The following is a 27,566-nucleotide window of genomic DNA, read 5'->3' as shown; positions in this document are numbered from 1 at the left end:
CTCTACCTTTTGGGAGGATTGTTATCCACTTTTCATTTAAATTATTTCACTTCTGGTACTTAATCTAATAAGGTTCTTACATGACTCCTATCTGTCTGGTAATCTCTGTTTATTTACCATCTCCATCATGGAATCTGATACTCTGATTTGATTTCCTGACAGTGACTTGCCCCAGAACCCTCCTGGGAGTTGGTGGTTTCTTTTTGCTGAAGCTAACTATACGTTTTGTAAGAATGACCTTTTCCCATCTGCCTGTCATTTGTCTGAACTCTATTAAAAATTTTATCCTTTGTGTGAACAAGCTATTTAATGCTTCTGGGGAGCAATACATCATTTCTGATGTTTTTCTTTGACAACCAAAATAGTGACAAGGTTGCAACAGACGGAAGGGCGAAGAAAGGAAGGAGAGCAGGGAGAGGCGGGTCGGGCTGATGCCCTGTTTCATTTCCCCTCTCTTCTTTCAGTCCACGCTTGGCAGCTGGACTTAGCCTGTTTAGGTGATAGACAGCATCCTCAGGTTGGGATGTAAGATTTTGTGTTCACTGGTCGGCAGTGCTGTGTGGATGAAGCAAGTGGCCACACAGCCTGACTTCATGGCCAAGCCACATGTCCCTTCCTCTCTGGTCGTGTTTGTTGCTAAGAAACAGGCATGGGATCACACCAAATTCACCTTTTCTGTAACTGTCAAGTCTGTATTGTTTTGTTTTTACATTGCCAAGTAGATTCCTGACCTAGGGAGGGAAAAAATGACCTCCTCGGCATTGGAGCCACCACCCCAAACCTCACAAGGCAACGAGATTTGAGCAAGACATGAGTTGTCAGCACCCGGAAAGACAAGAGCACCCAAGGCCAGGTCCGCTCCCCTGCACCTGCTTGCACTGTCACCTCCCCTCACAAGCTGCAGGGCTGACAATGGAACAACCTCCCACCCACTCACTCATGCTTAGAGGTTGGCCAAGCGTGCCACCTCCATCTCTCCTCTATCTAATCATGGCTGCAGCTGGGGAGGAGTTATGCTAAGGAGGAAGAAAGCAAATACTGGAAGGAAGGAAATGAAGAAACACTTGGGTGTGTTTTCTGAGTCTTATTTCACCTTCTCACTCTCATCGCTACTGAACTGGAACAGAACAAACTTCTCTGCAAACAACCATTCATTTAAAAATGGCCCTGAAATTTTATAGTCTATATCTGCCTAGCAGAGCCTTTCCTGGTAAATGTTCCCACAACAAACGGAAAAATAAGCAGATGGCTGAGAAGGTGGGTGAGGGCAATAGGGAGAGGGTGGAGGAATGCAGAAGCTGAAGAGGGTAACAGGCTTTTTCCTGAATTTCTTCTCTCGCCATCAAACCTTTATCCCTGATGACCAAGGACCTGGCTCTTTCATCAATGGGAGAGGCACCCCTCATCTGCTAAAGATAGTGGAAGTGGGGAGGATGAAAGGAGAGTACTATGGAAAGGGATTGTGGGGTGAATATTTAGAGCTAGAAGACACTGTCATACCAATGTTGACATCCCTGCCTCTGAGCTTAAAATGTCAGTGGAATAAGGGCTTCATCAGTCTTAGTTGCTATGTTTACTCTTCGAGACAATGATCAGATAGGCAGCATGGCAGAGAAGGAAGAAGAAAGGGCCTTGAGCCAGGGTTGGCAGGATCTGGATTCTTGCTCTAGGGTCGATACTTGCATAGGAAGTGTTGGCGTTTGTCGCATTCTTTGCTGCTCCAACTTAAAAAATCTGTAAGAAAATAAACAGATATTTAAATCCACCCAACTGCTGTGTTGAGTTTATCAGCATTATCTAGGTGTTTTGCTTGGACCCATGGATGGGGTACAAAAGTTTGTGTCAGCTTGACTAGGATGTCAACAGTCAAAGCTATGGTTTTTCCAGTAGTCATGTATGGATGTGAGAGTTGGACTATAAAGAGAGCTGAGCACCGAAGAAATGATGCTTTTGAACTGTGGTGTTGGAGAAGACTCTTGACAGTCCCTTGGACTGCAAGGAGATCCAGTCAGTCCATCCTAAAGGAAATCAGTCCTGAATATTCATTGGAAGGACTGATGCTGAAGCTGAAACTCCAGTACTTTGGTCACCTAATGCGAAGAGCTGACTCGTGTGAAACGACCCTGATGCTGGGAAAGATTGAAGGTGAGAGAAGGGGACGACAGAGGATGAGATGGTTGGATGGCATCACCGACTTAATAGACATGAGTTTGAGTAAACTCCGGGAGTTGGTGATGGACAGGGAAGCCTGGCGTGCTGCAATTCATGGGGTCACAAAGAGTCGGACAAGACTGAGTGACTGAACTGAACTGAGCTGACTAGGATGTGGTGCCCAGCTGTTAGGTCAAACACCAGTCTACATTTTGCTGTGAAGGTATTTTTCTGTTTAGAAGTGATTTAGAGGCTGCCCACTCCAGTATTGTGGCCTGGAGAATTCCATGGACTGCACAGTCCGTGGGGTCGCAAGAGCTGGACATGACTGAGCAACTTTCACTTGCATTTAAATCAGTGGACTTTGCATAGAGCAGATTACCCTCCATAACTTGGTAATCACGTAATCAATGAAGGCCTTAAGAGAAAAGACTGAGGTCCCCAGAAGAGGAAGGAATTCCAACTACTCAGCCTCAAGCCTGCAACATCAACTTGCAGGAACATCCAGCCTGCTGACCTGTGCTGTGAACCTCAGATTTGCCAGCCCCCACAATTGCATGAGGGCTTCCCTGGTGGCTCAGCTGGTAAAGAATCCACCTGCAATGTGAGAGACCTGGGTTCGAACCCTGGGTTGAGAAGATCCCCTGGAAGGGAACAGCTATATACTCCAGTATTCTGGCCTGGAGAATTCCATGGACTGTATAATCCATGGGGTCACAAAGAGTCAGACATGACTGAGTGACTTTCACTTTCACAACTCCATGAGCTGATTCCTTAAAATAAATTTCTCTATCCCACATGCTCTGTCTGTCTGTCTCACTCCACCTTCTCTTTCTTCTGTTTCTCTGGAGAACTCTAAGACAGGCTAAAAAAAAAATAATTTAAGCATCATACACAATTGCAAAAGGTCCATACCAGCATTGCTTTTGAGGAAGGCAGGGCTTGACATTTTGTTGTTGTTGTTTAGTCACTAAGTTGTGTCCAACTCTTTTGCAACCCCATGGACTGTAGCCCATCAGGCTCCTCTGTCCACAGGATCCCCAGGCAAAAATACTGGAGTGGGTTGCCATTTCCTTCTCCAGGGGATCTTTCTGACCCAGGGATCAAACCTGTATCTCCTGTATTGGCAGACGAGAGCTTGATGAGCCCCATGGAGCTTGATATACATCAATTGAAAATGAGGATGTGGGGAGGAGTCCTATCTTGTTTGAAACATGATGCTCTAAGGAACACAGCTGAGGCTCTATGAAGCTCCCACTTGAAGGTCACAGAATTGGAAGCTGCTAAAGCCAGCCATGTCCCAACAGGCCACTTATGTATAAAGGAGGACAGACAGAAAGGACTTTGGAAGGACTGAAGTATTTTTGAGCAGAGGTTCAATTTTTTCTCTTCCAGAAAATAAGCTCCACAGAATGGCTTGTCGATCTGGGGTGTCTACCACTGAGTGATGAGTGGCTCCCCAGTTGGCTGTCTGCCTGGCTCTGACTTGTAGATCTGGCCCTGGCACTGGTACCAGGGTATGTCAGGTTGATGGGATAAGAGCCTGGGAAGGAGGGCATGGAGGTACAGCCAGGCAAACCAAGGTGAGGTGGCTGGTTCTCAGGAGGAAGAGGAGATAGGTCCTGACCACTCCCTTAGCCACAGGGCCCAGAACTGGGGCCACAGAGTGGAAATGAGATGGAGACGCAAACATTCTGGGCACTGCCAAAGTATGGGGCAAAGAGAGCATGGCACGAGCTTCAAACAACCATGGGGAACACAGCAGGCTTCCCAGGGGGCACTGACTTAGGAAAGTGTCTCTCCTCCCTTGTTCCTCCATGAAAGAGGGGCAGATTCAGGGAAGGGTGTGGGAGACCATACTCGCCTCTCCTCCAGGCCATGAAAGCCACGAGCCCAGTCTGCACAGTGATAAGCATCTGACATGTATTGGGCTTCCCTGGTGGCTCAGCTGGTAAAGAATCTGCCTGCAATGCAGGAGACCCTGGGTTTGATCCTTGGCTAGGGAAGGTCCCCTGAAGAAGGAAATGGCAACCCACTCCAGCATTCTTGCCTGGAGAATTCCATGGACAGAGGAGCCCGGTGGGATATAGTCCTTGGGATCACAAGAGCCAGAGTTAAAGACTAAACCACCACCACCACCACCACGATGATTAGTATTATTTTTCCCTCTGTACAGAGTGGCATCTGAGGCACAGAGAAGTAAGGAATCTGGTCAAGGTCACACAGCTAAGTGAAGGAACTAGACTCCTATCCTAGGCATTCAGAATGCAGAGCCCAGGGCCTTGACCTAAACTATATTAAATATGAAATTTATTTTTCGGTTATAGAATCCTAGTTATCATTACTCAATATCTCACGGTGAACCAGTAGGTAACTTAGGAAGCACAGTGAAATACAATTTTCCAAAAGGTCCTGGTCTTTCTAAACAGATAGAAAAAAGGAACAAGTCCAGTCACAGAGAAACACACATATGGAATGTGTATGGCTGTAATTGGGGATACTAATATTATACCTTATGAGTCTTAAACAAACTAAATAGCCCCTGAGTTGGTAAAGCTAAATCTGTTATATAAACATAAAGTGACATTGACAGGGCTGAGGGCAATACTCTTTTAAATTCTACCCTCACCAGTTTCTAATCCTTGCTTCCTTCCTTGAGCTTTTCTGCCTCGAGAGCCTGTGTGCTGAGAGTGGAGAGCTGGGCTGAGTGAATGGGAAGAGAAGCGTCCTGTGGCCTGGTGTTCTCAGGTGGACATCTGGCTTCTGGTTCCCACACAGGATACTTCATTGTTGGGAACTTTGCTGATGTGGACACAGACTGACAGTGTGAGGATTTTTGTTTGAGAACTCTATCTGATTGAAACCTTAGAATCATGGGAGGGACCTTGGGAGGCTACTGGTTCACTGCTCCCCTGGAGCTTGGTCTGGCATCCAGCTCTAGGGATTCTGATGTTGTCAGTCTGAAGCGATCCCTGAAATTCATATTTTTAAAATGTTCCTGAGCTGACTCTCAAGTGTCACTGAGACTCTTAATGCTTTTTTAAAATTTTAATGTATTTATTTTAATTGGAGGATAATTACTTTATAATAAGGTGATGGTTTCTGCTACAGATCAATATGAACCGGCCATAGGCATACATACAGCAGCCCCATCCTGAACCCTTCTTCCACCTATCTCCACACCCTATCCTTCTAGGTTGTCCCAGAGCACCGGCTTTGAGTGCCTTGCTTCATGCATCAAACTCACACTGTTTATCTATTTTACATATGGTAATGCACATGGTTGGTTCAATGCTAGTCTCTCAAATCATCACACCCTCTCCTTCTCCCACTGAGTCCCAAAGTCTGTTCTTTGTGTCTGTGTCTCCTTTGCCGCCCTGCACATAGAATCATCAGTTCAGAAGATGGCGGAGGAGTAGGACGGGGAGACCACTTTCTCTCCTACAAATTCATCAAAAGAATAACTGAATGCAGAGCAAACCTCACAAAACAACTTCTGATCGCTAGCTGAGGTCATCAGGTGCCCAGAAAAGCAGACCATTGTCTTCGAAAGGAGGTAGGACAAAATATAAAAGATAAAAAGTGAGACAAAAGAGCTAAGGACGGAGACCCGTCCCGGGAAGGGAGTCTTAGGCGGCCTTGCTTGGGCTAGGGTCCGGGCCTGAGTGCCCTGAGGACAATCGGAGGGAGCTTCTGTGAGGTGCCAACTTGAACTGTGGGAGACCAAAAGAGAGAAAATTGACCGGCCGGAACACACTGCCGGCCGTTCGCAGAACAAAGGGACGGAGAAAGTCCCGAGAAGAGGTCGCAGGCTGCGGACCCGCCCAGCCCCACCGGAGGCAGGAGGCAGGGGGGAGGGGAAGGTCGCGGCGAGACACAGGGCGCAGGCACCCGACCGGCGCGGGCGGGGACTGGGGCTGGGGACGCGGAGGGCAGAAGGCGCACGCACCCGACTGGCGCCAGCGGAAACTGAGACTGGGTCCGCGGAAGGGAGTGAGTGCGCCACACCTGGGGATAGTGCGCCCATCAAGCCCCTCGCTGCCTGGACCGCTCTGACGGGGAAGGCACAGAGAGCAGGCGCAGCTTTTCCTTCCGCGCTTTTGTGTAACACCCGAGGGCTGGAACCTAGCGCAGCGCGGGGCGCGCTCCATATAGAACAGCCGGGAGCCTGAGCAGCGCAGACGGAGAAAGCAGCGTCAGCCCCTCCCGGCAGCGCCAGCCCGCCCCCGCAGGGCCAGCCCCTCCCCGCAGCGTCAGCCCCGCCCCGCAGCGCCAGCCCATCCCCGCAGAGTCAGCCCCTCCCAGCAGCGCAACGGAACTAGCTAACTGAATGAGAGTCCACCTCCGCCCGCCTGTGTCAGGGCGGAAATGAGGCTCTGAAGAGACCGGCAAACAGAAGCCAAATAAACAAAGGGAACCGCTTCAGAAGCGACTGGTGCAACAGATTAAAATCCCTGTAGAAAACACCGACTTCACCAGAAGGGCCCTGTAGATATCGAGAAGTGTAAGCTGGAACGAGGAGCTATCTGAAACTGAGCCGAACCCACACTGACCGCAACAGCTCCAGAGAAACTCCTAGATATATTTTTACTTTTTTTTTTCTAAGTAAGGAAAAAAAAAAAATTTTTTTTTTCTTTTTATATTTTTTCTTTTTTATTTTTTCTCTTTTATTTTCCTTTAAAATTCCCTATTACTCCCCCATTACTCCTTAACTTTCATTTTCATAGATTTTTACGATTTTTTTAATTAGGGGAAAAAAAAATTTTTTTCTTTCTTTTTTTTTTTTCTTTTTCTTTTTTTTTCTTTTTTCTTCTTTTTTTTCCTTTCCGTTTTCTCTTTTATTTTCTATTTTTCTTTTTCTCTTATTTCTTTTAAAGTCCTCTAGTACTCCTCTACTACTCTTCATTTTCATTTTCACTACACTATAACCTTACCAAAAAAAAAAAGAGAAGCCCTATCTTTAAACCGAAGATTATTCTCTCCCAATCTTGACTCTCTGTTTTCTACCTCAGAACACCTCTATTTCCTCCTTTCCCCTTCTCTTCCCAATCCAATTCTGTGAATCCTTGTAGGTGTCTGAGATACGGAGAACACTCTGGGAACAGACAGCTGCGTAGATCTGTCTCTCTCCTCTTGAGTCCCCCTTTTTCTCCTCCTGCTCATCTCTATCTCCCTCCTCCCTTTTCTCCTGTTCATGTAACTCTGTGAACCTCTCTGGGTGTCCCTAACAGGGGAGAATCTTTTCGCCATTGATAACCCTATATGCAAAACAGAAAAAGAGACACAGAAATACAGAACAGACTTTTGAACTCTGTGGGAGAAGGTGAGGGTGGGATGTTTCAAAAGAACAGCATGTATACTATCTATGGTGAAACAGATCACCAGCCCAGGTGGGATGCATGAGACAAGTGCTCCGGCCTGGTGCACTGGGAAGACCCAGAGGAATCGGGTGGAGAGGGAGATGGGAGAGGGGATCGGGATGGGGAATAAGTGTAAATCTATGGCTGATTCATATCAATGTATGACAAAACCCACTGAAATGTTGTGAAGTAATTAGCCTCCAACTAATAAAAAAATTTAAAAAAAAATTAATTTAAAATAAATGAAGTGAGAGAAAAAAAAAAAAAAAACTTTAGAGGGAATTTCCAGTGGTTTCCCACTCCTAAAAAGAAGACAAGTGACGCACTTACATTGAACTAAAAGATGTAAATATTTTGTATACCAAGCAAAGTGCTTGGTCCCATAGTACATGCTTGGAACATTTATTTCCTGAAAATAAAGCAATTAATTTTAATAAAAAAAAAAAAAAAAAGAATCATCAGTTCATCTTTCTAGAGTTCACGTATATGCATTAATATGCAGTATTTGTCTTTCTCTTTTTTAATGCTGCAGCTGCAATAACAACCACATGCATGTGTGCTCAGTTGCTAAGTTGTGGCCGACTTAGCTTGCCAGGCTCCTTCTGTCCATGGGATTTCCCAGGCAATAATACTGGAGTGGGTTGCCATTTCCTCCTCTTGGGGATTTTTCACAACGCAGGGATCGAACCCATGTCTCCTGCATTGGCAGGCAGGTCCTTTACCATTAAACCCCACCAGGGAAGCCCCAGTAACAACCACAGTGTCCACTTTTGCTTGGTTAACTCTACTGATAGGTTTCTTACTACTTTCTAGGGTAGCTCATTATAATTTTGGACAGTACTGATTGTTCAGAATATTTTCCTTAGCTTGGATAGAAATATACATTTTGGTAGCTTCTGCACATTGGTCTTGGTGTATTCCTTCCATCAGAGATGACTTATTCCTTAAACAGCAGCTGTAGCCCCTTCCAGACTGTGGGAAATCCTTCCTTGGTCTGTGATATGACCCACTTACCTCCGAAGGTTTGCTTAGAGCTCACCTCAGAGTTTGTCTCCACGTGTCCATCACTTTGCTGTCAGAAAGTTTTCTCATTCTTGTGTGCATATAACCTTTGTTCTTCAGATAATAGTAAACCTGTTCCAAGTCCCTTTCCACCTGAGCCCCAGTACCTGAGTTCTCAGTCCTGGCCCTGCCCAGGCTCACGCCCTGGCTAGTGGGGGAATCCTGGTGACGCTACGAAGGCCTTTTCAAACACACTGGGATGTTCTCTTTCAGATCAAGCATCTTTTGCATCTTTGACATTCTGTTTCCTTTTCATGTCACTTATTAGCCGTGGTTCTCCTATAGGAGTGATTTTGTCCCCCCAGGGGACATTTAGGGCTTTCCTGGTGGCTCAGACGGTAAAGAATCTGCCTGCCAATGCAGGAGATGTAGGTTCGATCCCTGGGTCAGGAAGATCCCCTGGAGAAGAGAATGGCTACCCGCTCCAGTACTCTTGTCTGGCAAATTCCAAGGACAGAGGAGTCTGTCAGGCTACAGTTTACGGGGTTGCAAAGAGTTGGACAGGACTGAGCAACTAACACTTTCAGGGGACATTTAGCAAAGTCGGCAGACATTTTTGGTTGTTACAAATGGTGTATGTGTGTGTGTGTATGCTGCTGGTATCTGCCGGTTAGTGACTAGGGAATGCTAACCCTACAATGCACAGGGCAGCTCCCACAACAAAGCATTACCCACCCCAAATGACTTTTGTAGCAAGGCTGAAAACCCTAACATATTAGCATGAAAAGCAAAGCTTGAAGGCAGGCAAGAGAACTGAAGAGGCTGCAGTGAGTGCCAGCCTGCAGCCGAGGTTCTGGGCTCTATTTTCTGGGATGAAACTCAGAGAATATGAGGGAAGAATGCAGGCAAAGTGAGGTTTCTAGGGCTCGTGGGGAACCCTGACTGTCAAGAAGCCCGAAAGCAGTCACACATATTTGCTCCCTGTTGCCTGGGTTTCCCCAAATGTGACATATTTCTCCCTCATGGTATAGGACAGAATTTTAAGATAAACAGAGACACAGATGTAGAGAACAAATGTATGGACACCTAGAGGGAAAAGGGGAGGGGATGGGCTGGGAGATGGGGACTGACACATATATACTACTACGTATAAAATAGATAACTAATGGGAACCTACTGTGTAGCTCAGTGGGAAAAAGAGGGTTCAATCTGCTCATAGGCCATATATTAAGTTAATCTTAAAAATGCATTCCAATATACAGTAGGTGCAGACAAATACTATTTGATTCCACTTATATGAGATACCTAGAATAGTCAAACTCATAGAGTCAGAAAGGTCATTGGTAGATGCCAGGGATTGGGGTGGGGAGAGGGGTGTGGGGAGAGGGAAGGGGGATTTAGTGTTTAATGGGGACAGAGTTTCAGTTTAAAGAGGTGAAAAATTTGGGAGATGGAGAATGGTGAGAGTTGCACAACAGTGTGTATGTCCTTAGTGCTACTGAGCTATACAGTTAAACATGGTTAAAATAGTGTGTTTTATATTATGTGACTTTTACTATGATAAAAAAACATTAAAAAGTGAACATAAAAAAAGCGAATGTAATCATTTGCTACATAGCAGTAATTAATGCAACATGGTTAATCAACTATATTTCAGTTAAAATGAGTTACTGAAAAATAAAAAAAAGAAAAAAGTGATTGGAGCAAAAGAAAATATTGATAACTGAATGGCTGGTACACTGATATGGCAAAGATTGTGACATGGTCACAAATGGTCAGTGAGTAAAGTCTGGGACAAGGCCACTGTCCTGTAGAGTTGTTGGTATGAAATGGTGCAAAGAGGAGTCAAAGTCCAGCTTCGCTCTTAACAGGAAAGAGAAGGAGCTGGGATTCAGGAAGAGATGTGGTAGAACTTACTGGTCTTGGCATTCATCACAGCACAGTACTTGTTCTCACCCACGGACTTGCCAGACAAGGATCTGTAAGCATACACGGCTCCATCGACCCACTGCCATTGATGCTTCTGCAATGACAGGAGATGGGAGACACGTACACATCAGCCTGCCCACCTGCTCACAGCCCAGATGGTCACCGCAGCCCCCTTAAACACAGCTTTCACTGTAAAACTTGGGAAGGCACAGAAATGTGTGAAGGGAAAATAGAAAAGTCACTCCATTTAACCTTAAGGAAGACAACATTACTAATATTTTACCATATTTACTTGTGGTGTAACCATTTTTATCTATCACAATATTTTTATGTACTGAAAAATGTGGTAGCCTTTAAAACATATATATTCAATTTTGTAGTATTTTGCTTTCCAAACATTTTTTAATGGTAAGAATGTACCACAATTTTCCTTACTGATTCTCCTATTGATTGATGTTTATGTTGTTTCCAATTTACAATTATTGCAAAGAATACCGCTATGAACAATTTTATTTGTAAAGCTGTTTCTGTACTTAAAATTATTTTTTAAAACTAGAATCCCAGAAGTAAAATTAATGACCAAGGGGCATGAATATTTTAAGGATATTAAAATGCATTCCCAAACTGCTTTTCAAAAACAGTTCAGTTGTAGGAATTTATACCGTCATTTACTGGGAAATTTCTCCTTATCTTAAAAATATTATTCATTAAGACAAAGCAAACATCTAGTAATCTGAGTCAAATTATATTGTTATTCTAATTTGTATTTCTTTGATACATTCATTGCACAATTCGTTAGGCTGTTTATTAGCCTCAGTCATGAAGGTAAAAAATTAAATTTAAAAAACCTGGCAGAAATTCCTTCAATTAAAAAAATAAATAAAAATTTAAAACTCAGATAGAAATAGATGTAAAGATTTATCCTATCTTTGAATGAGAGGGCTCTGGTTGATAGTAGTGTGAATACTAACAATGTAGAATTAACAGTATAAATTATTTGTAACATCTATAGCAAAGTTTATTAAGAAACACAAAGTCTAGGATTTTTCTCCTTGTAGTCTTTGTGCTTTTTGGTTAACATAGAAGCCCCACAAAGAATCTATAAATTGCAGTTCCCACACAGAGACTTCAGCAACCTCACATGTCATTTCTTACAAAGAGGTACTGACAGAGGAAAATGAAAGGCCAGTGAAGAAAGTTAAGGATGGCATAAAACACGTGATGGCATCTAGCAAAAAGCTTAACTGAAAGCTTTCCACTTTAACTCAAGATCTAACTGGAATTTAATTAAGCGGGATCTCATAATGAGGCTCTCTGTGTGTGTCTGTGTTTATTTGTATATGTATATGCCCCTATATACTTACAGAAACTTTTTTTTGAAAGGCTCTGAGGAGCTGGTAATTTTGTGTTTAAAAAGACTTGAGAGGGCTCTAAATGGATAGGTCTGTAAGCAGAGGACATGGCTTTGTCCCTAACCTGGAAGCCTTGGCCTCCATCAGCTGGAGGCAGGTGACTGAAGATCTGTTGTGTGTGCCCTTGTCAGTGGGCCTGGGGCCGTTTCCCAGACAGGCGCTGTCTATCTGCTTCTGCCAAGGGGCCATCAGTGGGCCAGGTCTGAGGTTACCTTCTGCGGGTCCTGCAGGCCAATCCACACCGGCTTGTTTCTTTGGTAGGCACCTATGTACTTTGCTATGGTGCTGGCTTCCTTCAAACTCAGGACAGATGCCAAGTGGGCTCCGTTTCCATATGACTGACACTCGAGCTGAGGGCAAGGAGGAGATATGAGGTTTAAAAGCATGGCCCACAACCTAAATGTCCATCTACAGACAAATGGATGAAGACGATATGGTATATCTCTTTGATGGCTGAGTAATAGTCCATTATGGGCTGACTATTGTGACTATTACTCAGTCACAAAAAAGAATGAAATAATAACATTTGTGGCAACGTGGAAGGATCTAGAGACTATCATACTAAGTATAGTAAGTCAGACAAAGACAAATACCATATAATATCACTTAAACGTGGAATCTAAAAAATGATGCAGATGAACTTATTTACAAAACAGAAACAGACTCACAGTCATAAAAAACAAACTTCTGCTTACCAAAGCGGTCAGAGGGAGAGGGGTAAATTAGAAGGTTGGGGTTAAAATATACATACTACAATATATGAAACAGGTAAACAAGGATCTACTGTATGGCACAGGGGATTCTACTCAATATCTTGTAAAGACCTATAAGGGAAAAGAATCTAAAGAAGAATATATTGGTAGAGGTATGTGTATAACTGAATCACTTGTACACCTGAAACTAATAGGATATTGTAAATCAACTGTATTTCAAGAAAAATTAGAAAAAAAATAAAGAAAAGCACAGCCTTCACCTCAGAACCCTAGCTCAGCAAGCAGCATGCGCACACACAGCCCCCACCTCCTCTGAGGATCTAAACCCCACAGAAGACGTCCTGTCACCATGGGAGAAAGCATAACACACAGGTGTCAGGCCTGCTCGAGGCCCGGTCACACACTTTAGGGCCAGTGGAAGTGCCTGGGGTCCTGGACTTGCCTTTCATTTGTGTCTGTGACCCTGACAAGTCTCTGTACCTCTCCTCCTCGTCTGTAAAATGCAAGACATAATTATGGCTACACAAGGGAGCAGTTACGAGCATGGAACTGCCATAATGATGCGTTATAGTAATACACTTCAGCAAATCAAAGCCCACTGATTGTAAAATGTGCGATTCTCTAACTAGAAACTTACTGCCCAATTGAAAAAATCATTGTATATACACACACTTTACAGACAGACAGAGATACATACTTTAAGCTCTCCTGGGCTTTGTTATAGGATCTGCCTACATGATAAAACTTAATTTAATAAAAGCATGGTTTGACTGTGGTTGCTACCCTAATGCTTGCCTTTGAACTTGCTCAGTATTGGATGTGGTTACTGTTTGATGATAATCTTGTCCTGGAGGAGGGCATGGCAACTCACTCTAGTATTCTTGCCTGGGGAATCCCATGGACAGAGGAGCCTGGTGGGCTATAGCCCATAGGGTCACAAAGAGGTGGACACGACTGAAGCGACTTAGCAGTCCTCACACTAAGTGCCAACCACTTTACAAAACCCAAATGTTTTTACATCCATAATTTCATTTGCCTTTCAAATTTGTGAGGTGTGGAAGCTGGATTACCAGTCCACGTTTAGGGAGTGTACCAATCACAAAGATTCCTGGGACAGAAGAGCAAACAGGCTCAGTCGGTTTAAGTGATATTTTCCCTGTAAATTCACGTGGCTAGAACCCAGAGCTCTGCTTCTTCAGTCTGAGATTGGGTTTACCTGTCGTTTTCGTGCCAGCCCCATTGCCTCCAGGAGTTTTGTGAACTAAGATAGCAGCTAGGAATCAAGAAGCACAGCGCTGTGAGGTCAATTTCCCCAGTCCTTCCTGACACCTTCTCTGCACTCTGGTTCAGGAGTGGTTAACTCTGCTAAGGCTCGGTAGCAATTTTATGGAATGTTTTTGCCTTAAAAATCTGAATTGAGCATCTACCATGCGCCAGAGGTTTTTTTGCAACAACCCCAACAACCCCATTGGATGAAAGTATTGTCCCCATGTTATAGAAGAAAGCTGGTAAAGTGAGGTATAGCTCTAACTAATGCCTGGCAAAACATAATTTAAATGCACACCTATTTTATTCCACTATAGACTTGCACTTCACAGGTGGGCTTTCCGGGTGGCTCAGTGGGTAAAGAATCTGCCTGCAATGCAGGAGACACAGGAGACGAAGGTTCAGTCCCCGGGTTGGGAAGACACCCTGGAGAAGGGCAGGGCAACCCACTCTAGTATTCTTGCCTGGAGAATCCCACGGACAAAGGAGCCTGCCGGTTACAGTCCATGGGGTTGCAAAGAGTCAGACATTTCTGAAGCGACTGAGCAAACGTATTATTCCAAAGCTCCCTGGATATCTTCCTCTTTGTTTTGGTAGAATTAGCATTGGGCTCTCCGGGGACAGGCAATACAAATGTCTGAGGCCATTGTGGGCCCAGATTGTACCCCACATCCCCACTGGTCTCCACAGTTGGTCACTCCAGTAAAACTACCATAATTCAGAGACACAGCAGCCCTGACTCCTCATATTCCAAGGTAACTTACTCTGACTGGCTACATGGGTATCTCTTAGGAAAGCCTCAGTGAAATAAAACAAATGCATTTGTTGAGTTACGGGGACACTAAGGCCTTCCATGTGTTCGGAATGCTTCAGTCTCTGTCAGGTGGCTCTGAGGCTGGTAAATCTTGTACAGAAATTCAAGTTGTTCTTTCTGTAAGTTCCTCATCTCATCCTCTTTGGCTTCATGTGCTTCTGTCTTTCTCCCTGATAATGGACTCCCCGAGGGGAGGCTGTCTCTGGTTCATTCTCATGCCTTTGCAGCCCCTCCAGTGTCTGGGCCTGTAGTACACACTCCATTGATTTGTTGTTGTTCAGTTGCCCAGTCATGTCCAATTCTTTGTGACCCCATGGACTGCAGCACGCCAGGCCTCCCTGTCCCTCACCATCTCCCAAAGTTTTCCCAAGTTCATGTCCACTGCATCAGTGATGCCATCCAGCCATTTCATCCTCTGATGCCCTCTTCTCCTCCTGACTTCAATCTTTCCCAGCATCAGGGACTTTTTCAACGAGTCAGCTGTTAGCATCAGATGACCAAAATACTGGAGTTTCAGCATCAGTCTTTCCAATGAGTACTCAGGGCTGATTTCCCTCAAGATTGACTGGTTTGATCTCTTTGCTGTCCAGGGGACTCTCAGGAGTCTTCTCCAGCATCACAGGTCGAAGGCATCAATTCTTTGGTGCTTCACCTTCTTTATGGTCCAACTCTGACAATCACAACTGTACATGACCACTGGGAAGAACATAGCCTTGATTATATGGACCTTTATTGGCAGAGTAATGTCTCTGCTTTTCAACGCACTAAGTTTGTCATAGTTTTCCTGCCAAGAAGCAAATGTCTTCTGATTTCATGGCTACAGTCACCACTGCAGTGATATCAGAGCCCCAGAGAGGAAATATGTCACTTTCCACCTTTCCCCTTCTGTGTGCTCCATTGATGCTTACAACATTAAAGGGGTTAAAGGGGTAACCCTCTTCTCTCCACTTCACCTGCCAGGTGACTTCTCAGAACACCAGGGAAGGACCCTTGGCTCTGAGTTGAATGATACCTGGAGCTTTGGGTGTTCCCTTGCGCTAGAGACACCTCTCTGAGCATGAGCCAGACTTCTTACCTCAGCCTCAGACCAGCTCCTCAGCTTCCGGAAGTATCCATAGCAATACGACCTGTGGTAAAACCACCCGGTAGGACAGCTCGGTCTCAGGATAATGGCTGTGCACAAACAAAAGGCAAATACAAGTTACAAAGGAAAGAAAAAGCAATTCAACACCTTAGCCAGTTTAAGACCTAGGTCCCCTTGAAGGAGGAGAGGCTGAGTCGTCCTGGAGGCAGGATCGCACTCTGCTGCCACATCTTTATACGGTTCACCTTTCTCCTGGCATCTCCGGAGGGGGCTGTGGTCTCTTACCAGAGTATTTCAGCATTGGGGAAAAGGAGATAATCAGATCTTTGAGGCTACTGGACACTGGCTCTGAACTGACACCGATTCCAGGAGACCCCAAACATCACTGAGGTCTGCCAGTCAAGTAGGGTTTATAGAGGTCGAGCGATCAATGATGTTTTAGCTCAGGACTATTTTCCATGGACCCAGTGGTCCCCCAAGCCCATTCCCGTGCTAGTCTCCTCAATAAAGGATTATGTAATTGGAATAAACATCCTCAGCAACTGGCAGAATCCCCACGCTGGTAGCAAGATCAAACAGATGTAATTCAAGAGATCACAAGAGTGGATGAGGGGCATAAATTGGGAGTTTTAGGCATCATAGGGGACAAATGGGTTTTTCCTTTTTTTATCTAGGGGAATGCATGACCGGTTAGACGGCAACTTGGCAGGAACTTGAAAACGGGGGGCTGTAAGTCAGTAGCCAGGGGAGGGGAACATTTTAGGCTAAGGGGGTGGGTGAGCAGAGAAACGGCAGCAGGAAGAGCAAGCACTTAGGTTTGCCTTATGTGTAGAGGAAATGTCAGGCAACCACTACAGAAAACAGAAGGAGAGAGTCAGGGCCCAGAAGCCAGGGAAACCATGATTCAGAGAGAAGCACAAACTCTTTCAGCTAGTGGACTGATGAATGGGCCATGTCACTGAAACTGCTGGAAATGCAGAGGACCCAGATAATGAACGGGATGCTGAGCTAGTAAGTTTGGACTTTGTGCCAGTGTAGCCACGTGGTAATGCTGTAGATGGGTGCAGGAGTCTTTCCACCCCCAGTGAATGTCCATGGACTGTTGTGGTCACATAGCATCCCCTCTCTCCTCAGGCAGATGACACAGCCATCACTTGCTTGCCTGATGCTGCTGTTCCACTTCACTGTGTGTGTTAGCCCCGCAGTCGTGTCCAACTCTTTGAGACCCCATTGACTGAAGTCTGCCAGGCTCCTCTGTCCATGGGATTCTCCAGGCAAGAATACTGGGGTAGGTTGCCATTCCCTGATCCAAGGGATCTTCCCAATCCAGGGATCGAACCCCTGTATCCTGCATTGCAGGCAGATTCTTTACTTCTGAGCCACCAGGGAAGCCCTGATCTATTTCATTCGTTGCCTACAAATCTCCTCTCCTACAAATCTCCTGTTGCTTTCAGATAAGCTCTCCACTCAGTTGGGCATTCAAGGGTGTTCAGAGCCTGGTCACGTGGCCCTAGTGAAACCCAGCTTCCAGTGCAGCAGCCCCAGCTCCATCCTGGAACATGACGCTCATTGTTGACATAAATTCTTTGCTTGTGCTCTGCTTTGTACCTGTGAATGATGGACAATGACTAACTAGTGGAGGCACAGCAAGACAAGTTTCAATGTCAAAGCATCTCTTTGCCCTTTCCTGTTTTCCCATTTTGTTTGCCTTTAACCTTGCCTGTGTGCTAAGTCACTTCAGTCGTGTCTGACTCTCTTTGGGACCCTATGGACTGTAGTCCACCAGGCTCCTCTGTCCATGGGATTCTCCAGTGACCCTATAAACTGTAGTCCACCAGGCTCCTCTGTCCATGGGATTCTCCAGGCAAGAACACTGGAGTGGATTACCATGCCCTCCTGCAGTGGATCTTCCCAACCCAGGGACCGAACCCACATCTCTTATGTCTCCTGCATTGGCAGGCAGCTTTTTTACCACTAACACCACCTGGGAAGCCCTCTGTTTAATCTTGAAAGAGCCTAATTATAGGCATGAAATCACTAGGCAATTTAACCTAACTCCTGAATTATGCTCTCCTGAATGCATACTATGCCTTATCTAAACTGCTGATTGTTTTCCTAGATAAATAGAAGTAAAAATGAAGAATTCGGCAGTTAAAAAATGTTGTTGTTGTTTAGTCACTAACTCATGTCTGACTCTTTGTGACCCCATGGACTGCACCACACCAGGCTTCCCTGTCCTTCACCATCTCCTGGAGCTTGCTCATACTTATGTCCATCGAATCGCTGATGCCATCCAACCATCTCATCCTCTGTCGTCCCCTTCTCCTCTTGCCTTCAATCTTTCCCAGCATCAGGGTCTTTTCAATGAGGATGAAAAGTATTGGAGCTTCAGCTTCAGCATCAGTCATTTCAATGAGTATTCAGGGTTGATTTCCTTTAAGATTAACTGGTTTGATCTCCTTGCAGTCCAAGAGACTCTAGAGTCTTCTCCAGCACCACAGTTCGAAAGCATCAGTTCTTCAGTGCTTAGCCTTCCTTATGGTCCAACCCTCACATTCATATGTGATTACTGGAAAAACCATAGCTTAGACTATATAGACCTTTGTCGACAAAGTGATGTACTTGCTTTTTCATAAGCTGTCTAGGTTTTCTTAGCTTTTCTTCTAAGGAGCAAGAATATTTTAATTTCATGGCTACAGTCACCGTTTGCAGTGATTTTGGAGCCCAAGAAAATAAAATCTGCCACTGTTTCCACTTTTTTCCGCATCTATTTGTCATGAAGCGATGGGACTGGATGCCATGATCTTAGTTTTTTCAATGTTGAGTTTTAAGCCAGTTTTTTCACTCTCCCTTTTCACAGTCATCAAGAGGCTCTATCCTTAATAGTCCCCTTCTCAATCCTGCAGGCAGATCATGCAGGCAAGATGACATTGGAATAGTCAGCCAGTCTGCACACAGTGGGGAATAATGCAGAATCCAATTTCCTGCATCAATAATTCATTAAGAGTCCTCTCTCTTTCTCCCCTTTAAAAATCATCAAGGCTGAGAAGAATCTTTGGAGTTGGTCTCTGGACACAAGTTCACCTTCTCCCTAGATTTCCAGCTTTTCTGAGTCAAGCACCTTTCCTTTCTAAGTAACAAGCAGTCAAATTGGGTAACAAAGGGGTGCCTCAAATGTATCAGTAATTGTTAAAAAAAATAGTAACTACTTAATAAATTGTAGCTATCAAAATAATCACATTATCATTATAACCCATGTAATATGTTTTGAAAATAGTAACTAGTTAGGATGTTTTTTGTTTTGTTTTTCTAACTTTTTATGTTCTATTGGAGTATAGCCGATTAACAATATTGTGATAGTTTCAGGTGAGCAGTAAAGGAATTCAGCCATATATGTGTGTGTGTGTGTGTGTGTGTGTGTATCCATTCTCCCCCAAACTCCCCTCTCGTCCAGGCCAACACAGAGTTCCCTGTGCTATACAGTAGGTCCTTGTTGCGAATCCATTTTCAGTGTAGCAGTGTGTACATGTCCATCCCCAGCTCCCTCACTGTCTCTCCTCCCCCCACTCCCGCTTCTTGGACAGCTCACTCTCCACGGCACAGTTTGGGCAAATTTCAAGCCCCCTCAGGGAAGCCAGGACCAGAGCAGCAAGGCACTAACTACCCAGGCTGTTGATTAGAAATGGCCATGGAATGTGGCCCGCTGGGGGAGCTTGAGGGCAGCCTCTCCCGGTCTTTCACACGCTAGCACGTTCCAGAGAAAGTGGTTGAGTTCCCAGGTCCTAAATGGCCGTAGGCGGTCAAGAGAGCTGGTAGCTGGACCCACAGACTTCAGCCGTGAGCACCAACATGAGGCCCTAAGAACCCTGCTTCTCTTTGTATCTCCTTCCAGTCACTCTCTCCCCGGGCCTGGGCATCCCCGCTGGCTGACGTGCTGGGTCATGTGCAGCCCTGGGCCCTCTCAAGAGGCCTCTTCTCAATAGAAGTGCTGCTCAGGCGAGTTTCTTCACTCCCCGTACCACACACGACACCAGCGGGGCCTCCGCAGACTGTCAAAGCAGCCAGGATACTTATTCTTAGCCCATATATGCAGCTTTCTTCCCCTGCTTTCTCCACTGGTAGATTCTAGGATATTGCTTACTACCTCACAGATGTGTTACTTTGATATTTTATTTACAAAATATTTTATTTTTGTTTATTTATTTATTTGTCTGTGCCTGATCTTAGTTGCAGCATGTGGGATCTTAGTTCCCTGACCAGGGATTGAAGCCAGCCGCCTGCACTGGGAACGCAGTCTTAGCCATTGGGCCAGCAGGGAAGTCCTGACATGTGACTTTATACTTGATGCTCCCTAGGGATTGAACCCAGGTTTCTCGTATTGCAGGCAGATTCTTTACCAGCTGAGCCACACAGGAATCCCAAGAATACTGGAGTGGGTAACCTATCCCTTCTTCAGCAGATCTTCCCAACCCAAAAATTGAACCAGGGTATCCTGCATTGCAGGTGGATTCTTTACCAACCGAGCTATCAGGGAAGCCCCGTTTTTGTTTATTTATTTATTTGTCTGTGCCAGGTCTTAGTTGCAGTATGTGGGATCTTAGTTCCCTGACCAGGGATTGAATCCAGCCGCCTGCATTGGGAGGGCAGAGTCTTAGCCACTAGACCACAAGGGAAATCCCGACATGTGACTTTATACTTGATGCTGGGCCTACATGTGTGTTGGAGCCATCTCTCCAACTAGTCTGTATGTTCTTTGCAAACTGGAATTCCCCAATATGTTCAAGTAGGAAAACAGTGCACAAAACATTGGGTAGTTCTAATTATAGTTATCATTTCTTGACTGCCAGGTGACAGGTACTTTAAATACATTATCTCCACCCTTCACAATAAACTTGCAAAATAATTATTATAATCTACATTTGATTGATGATGGTTTCACTACGGCTCACAACCATACAAAGAACATTGACTGTGGGCGCAATTCCAGCTTAGTGACTGATACTCACCATCCAGGACTTGAGTGCTGGCTACACAGCTCATCAGAAAAACCAGCCACATGCTTTTCGGAGCCATCTTCCTCTTCCCCCAGGGACAGAAGTGCTTCAGGAAGCACGGATCTCAGAGTCCTTGTCAGTTTTTCCTTGATACACCTGGATTCACCCAGATCTGAAATTTCAACACATCTGCACTAGTGACGTGGACTCAGGAATTTATAAAAGCCAAATCATATTAGTAAATGCATTCTTCTCCGTCACTCAGTTGTGCCCAATTCTTTGTGATTCCATGGACTGTAGCCTGCCAGGCTCCACTGTCCATGGGATTTTTCAGGTAAGAACAGTGGAGTGGACTGCTATTTCCTCCTCCAGGGGATGTTCCCAACCCAGGGATCAAATATGTGTCTCCTGCATTGCCTGCATTGGCAGACAGATTCTTTACCTCTGTGCCACGTAGGAAGCCCAAATCATAACTGAAGGAAAAAATATCTCTCTGGCTAAACCCAAATTATACAACAAAGGGAATTTGAAAAGATAGATGCACCCCAATGTTCGCTTCAGCACTGTTTATAATAGACAAGACATAGAAGCAACCTAAATGTCCATCAACAGATGAATGGATAAAGAAGATGTGATGGACCTAGAGATTATCATACTAAGTGAAGTAAGTCAGAAAGAGAAAGACAAATACCATATGATATCACTTATGTGGAATCTAAAATAGAAAACAAAGGAACTTACAAAACAGGAACAGATTCACAGACTTAGGAAAGAAACTTATGGTTACCAAAGGGGCAAGGCATGGGGAAAGGGTAAATTGAGAGTTTGGGATTGATATATACAGAGTATCTTTAAAATAGATAATCAACAAGCATCTACTGTATAGCACAGGGAACTCCACTTTACTACTAATAATAACTCCGCTTTTCTGTAATAACCCAAATGGGAAAAGAATTTGAAAAAGAACATATGTATGTATGTATAACTGAATCACTTTGTGGTACACCAGAAACTAATAGCATTATAAATCAACTATACCCTGCTGCTGGGAAAGACTGAAGGCAGAGGGGAAGGGGACGACAGAGGACGAGATGGTTGGATGGCATCACAGACTCAACTGACATGAGTTTGAGCAAGCTCCAGGAGATGGACAGGGAAGCCTGGTATGCTGCAGTCCATGGGGTGGCCAAGAGTCGGACACGACTGAGCAACTGAACAACAACATACTTCAATAATAAATAGGAATCTCAAGCTAAATATAAAGATTAGGAAAATTTATCTTATGCCAGACCTCTGAGCCAATGCCAAAGATCTAACTCTGCTGGGCTGAATGGTTTCAAGTCTGAAAGCATTTGGTAGTCTGGAGAGCCCGCCCTTGCTATTCTCAGGAGAGCCAAGAGAGGGCGTCCAAAGCAAGCTTTCTCTCAGATGAGGCAGTATTTGCGCTTTAATAGAGTCGGACAAGAATGAAGCGACTTAGCAGCAGTTTAAGTCAATCAAGTCAATCCCAACCGTGAGTTTTTAATGTTAGAATTAAAACTGAATATGTTATCTAATATCTCCACTTTACAGTTTAGAAAACCTGAGGTATGAAGTCATTTTCTCTTTGTCACACAGTTACAACAAGAATTCCTGTCTTTAGTTCAACTTTCCTCCGTTTACATGATACCACACTTTAAAGAAAATAATTTTATCTTTTCCTGTGACAAAATAGTACACAAATTATTAAAAGATCATTGAAAAACTAGAGAATACGAAGTAATCTTCCAGAGAAACAATTGAGTGAAGAGCTTATTAACATTTTCTCGACATTATATAGACAACATGTGTTGTTTATATAATTTTGTATAGTCATATAATTCTGTAACCTGGTTTTCTCTCTGAGACAGATTGTAATAAACCTTCTTCCACTCACATAACTTTTATGAAGTTTTGCTTCTCTCTTTAGTATAAATTCACATATGTGAGAGCCTGTTAAGTTGCTTCAGTTGAGTCTGACTCTGCAACCCTATGGACCGAAGCCTGCTAGGCTAATCTGTCTATGGGATTCTCTAGGCAAGAATACCAGAGTGGGTTGCCATGCCCTCCTCCAGGGGATCTGCTGGACCCAGGAATCGAACTCTTGTCTCTTATGTCCCCTGCATTAGCAGGTGGGTTCTTTACCACTAGCGCCACCTGGGACGTCCGAATTCACATACACAGGGTTGTAATTTCACAGAACACACAAAGTGTCACATTGATATTCTTGGCTAAAATACCCTCTGAACCTAGAGGAGTAGGAGGGAGGCTCAAGAAGGAGGGGATATACACACACTTATAGCTAATTCAGGTTGTTGTACAGCAGAAAGCCAAGACAACATTGTAAAGCAATTATAATCCAATTAAAAAATAAATTTCAAAGAATTTTTAAAATGCCCTCTGAATGGGCTGCACTGTGTGTTCTTTCTAACACTAGTGGGCAGGAATGCTGCTTTCCCCAGCCCTTAATGAACACCTAATTTGTCCATTTTTTTTTTCTTGCTAATTTTGGTATATTAAAGAAAAACTTCATTTTAAAAATACTGATAAACTTGAATGTCTTTTTATATAATGATTAGCTTTTAAAATTTCTTTTATGAATTTTTGGTTTACAGCTTTGCACAGCTTATTGTGGGATTTTTTCTCTTTCTCCTCAGGAATTTGGAGGGCTTTCTTTGTATATTTATTGTCTTTTGTATCTTACCAAAAATATTTCCCAGTTTGTATTTTCTCTTGTTTACAATATATATATATATATATATTTTTTTGCCTACTGAAAATTTCAAAAATTGTCCTAGTTATCATCCTTTATAACTTTTGGAATTTATAATTGAAAAACTGGCCATTGCCATCCACATAAGATTAAAATATCAACCTCTATTCTATTTTTATCCATGAGGCAACTACTTTAGTGTAAGCATGGGGTTGGGAAAAAGATTTTTCCCCCAAATCATTACTAACATGAGTAATTCATTGCATTTTAATTTGAGCATACTTTATGATCCCCAAATCAGCATACATATTCTAACTCTCAAATAATAGATGGCTTAAGGGAAATGGTGGAACAGAGTATTTGAATTGGAAACTTTCCCAGAAAATCCAAAGATGAGGTCCATATTAAGGTCCATATGAACACTTTGACACAGCGTTGATAAGGAGGGAAACAGAAGAGTGAAGAGTGTGTGGCTGTGATGACCTCTCTCTCTCTAATTATGGTATTAACCCTGCAATTAATTCCTCTGAGGAGCCTCCATTCCCAAAGTGATAGAGGTATTTTGGCTGTCCAGTACCCCCTTCAAGACACAAATGGTAAAAACTTCACTCTCAGGTCAGCAATCTGGGGAAAGGAGGTTCAGCATCTTTTTAAATATGGTCCTCACCACTTATCTGCAGGGAATACGTTCTAAGACCCCCTGAAACCACAGATATTACAGAACCCTATATATACTGTTTTTCCTATGCTAATCGGGGTGGGGGGTGGGGATGGAGGGAAGCAGTACGCTGGACAAAGGGATGACCCGCCTCCTGAGTGGGAATAAGCAGGATCATGCTAGATTTCATCAGGCTGCTCAGAACAGAGCATAGCACAATCTGTAATTTATGACTTTTTTATTTTTGGAGTTTACCATTTAATATTTTCTGACCCCAGCTGACTGAGGATAGCAAACTTCGGAGAGTGCCACCAAGATAAGGCAGGGGCACTGCTGTTACCTATAACTGAATCTTAACAAATTGACATTCATTGAATGCTCCCATATCATCCAGTTTAATCACCATAACTGGGCTGCCTTCCAGATATCATTAGCTTATTTCGCACATGAAGACCCTGAGGTTTAAGTATCTAGATTAATATCTAGATTAGTATCTAGATTAAGTATCTAGATTAGTATTAGTATCTAGATTACTATTAGATTAAGTATCTATCCTACAGTTTCACAGCTTCTAGATGGCTGAGCCAGGATTTAACTCAACACTATTTGAGACCAACACTATTTGAGACCAAAGCCAACACTCTATAAGACAAAAAAGGAAATAAGTCATTTAAATTAAACAAAACAGCAACACAAGCACGATTAACATGTTTTGAACTATACCTTGTCCTTTCTGGCCCAGTTAAAAGCTGGCAAAGAAAAACAGATACTCAAAGGAAGCCCTGTGCCCTCAACGGCATGGAGGATTAATTACCTGGTTGGCATTCAAAGCTCTGAGGACCCTTGCCTTCTTCAGTGTCCTTAGAGATCCCCGGCAGTTTCTGAAGTTTTTATATCTTCTTGCCTCAGGAATTATATGACGTTTGCTTTAATCATACAGCAGTGATGTTTACAAATAATAGCCATCCATAAAAGTCTTATCTACAGTCAAAGTGAACTGTATGAGATATGAATTGAGAACATATCCAAGTTGTGTTTTAATTATTTAAGAGAACCTCTCCCTAATTGCAAATAGAGTCTTTTCTTTACAACCCATCTTAGCAATATCCTGTAATTTGTGATGGAAGAAAATTATACGTATTGAAGGATAGGAAAGTAATTTTGGCTTATATTATGATTTAACTTGAAATGTATGCTAACTAGAATAGCTTATTTGTAGAAATAGAGTTACAGATGTAGAAAACAAACACAGATACCAGGGGATAAGCCGGGAAGGGATTAATTGGGAGACTGGGATTGACATAGACACACTACTATGTGAAATAAACTAATAAGGTCTTACCATATAAGATGTTCTACAGGAACTCTATTCAATACTCTGTCATGACCTATATGGGAATAGAATCTAAAAAGGAGTGAAAGAAGGGAAAGTGTTAGTGGTTCAGTTGTATCTGACTCTTTGTAACTGTAACCTGCTAGGCTCCTCTGTCCTTGGAATTCTCTAGGCAGGAATACTGGAGTGGGTTGTCATTCCCTTCTCTGGCGGGTCTTTGCAACCCAGGGTGGGTATATGTATGTGTATAACTAATTCACTTTGCTGTTACACCTGAAGCTAACATAACATTGTAAATCAACTATACTCTAATAAATTTTTTTTTCTGAAAATTAAAAAAATCCAGCCTGTTTGTGGCCTATTAAACCTGCAAATGTACATCTGCCTTAACCATTAAAGAAAGAATGCACTTAATAATCAGAATGGAAAAACTGTGGTTCAGGCATCCAAAATGGAGCTGGGGGCGGGGGTGGGGGGGCATTGTGAATGTGGTTTCAGACATGTTCCTGTGTCCCTAAGAACTTGAATTTTCTGGACTGTAGCAGAATCAAGGACACCACTAGCTGCTTTCAAAATATCTGCTGGCAGCTGCCACTGCAACCTCGTGACCTCAAGATCTCCCCTTGTAACTGTGCAACTATTTAGTGCCCCAACCAATCCTTGCTTAACAAACACCCTTACGTCTTGCCAGCTCCTATTACAATTCTTGACAAACAACTTACGTAATTTTGCAATTTTTTCCTTTATAAACCTCCCCCCATTTGTGATCTAGCAGAATACAGTTCAAGGGCTTCCTGAATCTGTGTCTCCTGGGCTATAGCCCTCACTGTGGCTCAAATAAAACTCTTTCTACTCTTATTATAGATTGTTTATTGATTATTTCCATTGATACCTGTTATAAGCCCATCTTCCTTTCCCTTTCTTTTCTTATCTCTCTTTTTATCTCTTCAGATTGTTGGTTTCTTTTAGTTTTCCTTTTTTCTATAAAGATGGCTTGCTTCTACTCTGGAGAATCGTGATGTTTCTGTCCTTGCTGGAAGGATTTGTCATCGGGGCTGGACATAGGTTATGTTCCCTGTGCTCTGCTTAAGGAGCACTTTACTCTCTAAAGTACAAATCACCCTCGGTGTGTCCCTGGTTCCCCCACTACCTCCTGGAGCTCCTCCTTGTTCCTGAGGAACAAGTCACTAAAATTTCATTCTAACACAGGGCAGCCATGTCAGAATAACTTGCAGTGGTAAAATATTTTACAATAAAGTGTTTTCACTTAAGTCATCAAGCGAGATCCTAACGGAATCTCTGGGAGTGGTGTAGGACATTACTCCATTTCACACCCTGGAAACTCGATGTAAGGAGAGATTAGGAAGCCTGGTTCCAGGTTCCTTTGAACCGGAATCCAGGTTCAAAGTCACAGTCAATGGTAGAGTTGAACATTGACTCTGACTCCCAATCTAGCTGTTTGTTGAATCACAGGCTTTTTTTTTTTTTTAATAGCCCATTTGGAAAGGGTCACAAGCTCTCCTCTCCTCTTATATATAACAAAGGATTAAACTATGCTGTAGATTTCAGAGAGTATTCAACCTTAACTAGACTACAACCTCAACAGACTATAACTTTAAGGCTGGAGAGAATAATAATGCTTATCAACTCTTACTCTTTTCCTCTACTGATGAAGAACCTGAGGCCCAGAGGAGTACTCTGCCTGGCTCAATTCACAGCTAGTTGGACTGAAGCTGATATCAGAAACCAGGCTTTCTACTCCCAGTTCAGCATTTTTTTATGAGGCTACTCAGCCTTTGTTATTGGATTTTTTCTCCAGCCTGTGTATAAATTCATGGTAGGACAGGAAAAACTAAAGTTTCCGTGGTTACAAAGTGTACCTTAGAGGACCTCTGCACTCTGATGATGCCCTCGGGGGGAAGAGCCTAAGGCTTGGTTTCTGAAGAATCTTGGTTCAAATCCTAATTCTGTTTCCTACTCACGGTGTAACATTAGACATACTCCTGAACCTCTTTGAGCTTCAGTTTCCTAATGGTATGTGGTAGGATATTACCAGATGAATTTTATTTTTTACACTACTTGTTAAACACAAGCCCCTTCCCCTTTAAGCAGTTGGATG

The 27,566-nt window shown here is 43.6% G+C and overlaps 1 protein-coding gene across 1 annotated transcript; it reads right to left on the bottom strand.

Moving 5' to 3' along the window:
- Positions 1–1,558: 1,558 nt before the first annotated feature.
- REG4 (regenerating family member 4) lies at positions 1,559–25,024 on the bottom strand. Its single transcript, XM_043877852.1, has 6 exons — positions 24,929–25,024; positions 20,738–20,897; positions 15,723–15,820; positions 12,067–12,204; positions 10,431–10,536; positions 1,559–1,734 (listed from the first exon to the last, which is right to left on the bottom strand). Exons 2-6 carry the CDS (start codon positions 20,802–20,804, stop codon positions 1,667–1,669), a joined length of 477 nt encoding a protein of 158 aa, XP_043733787.1. The 5' UTR covers positions 20,805–20,897; positions 24,929–25,024; the 3' UTR covers positions 1,559–1,666.
- Positions 25,025–27,566: the final 2,542 nt, after the last annotated feature.

Source organism: Cervus elaphus, chromosome 20 (genome assembly GCF_910594005.1).
Source record: "Cervus elaphus chromosome 20, mCerEla1.1, whole genome shotgun sequence".
Classification (NCBI taxonomy): Eukaryota; Metazoa; Chordata; class Mammalia; order Artiodactyla; family Cervidae; genus Cervus; species Cervus elaphus.
This window is presented reverse-complemented; position numbering and strand designations above follow the sequence as displayed.

Excerpts from the sequence above, each read along its gene's own strand:
- REG4 (XM_043877852.1), bottom strand. The coding sequence starts at position 20,804 with ATGGCTCCGAAAAGCATGTGGCTGGTTTTTCTGATGAGCTGTGTAGCC. Across the intron at positions 12,205-15,722 it reads GGAGCTGGTCTGAGGCTGAG|CTCGAGTGTCAGTCATATGG; the intron begins GTAAGAAGTCTG and ends CCTTGCCCTCAG. Across the intron at positions 1,735-10,430 it reads TGTGATGAATGCCAAGACCA|ATTTTTTAAGTTGGAGCAGC; the intron begins GTAAGTTCTACC and ends ATTTTCTTACAG.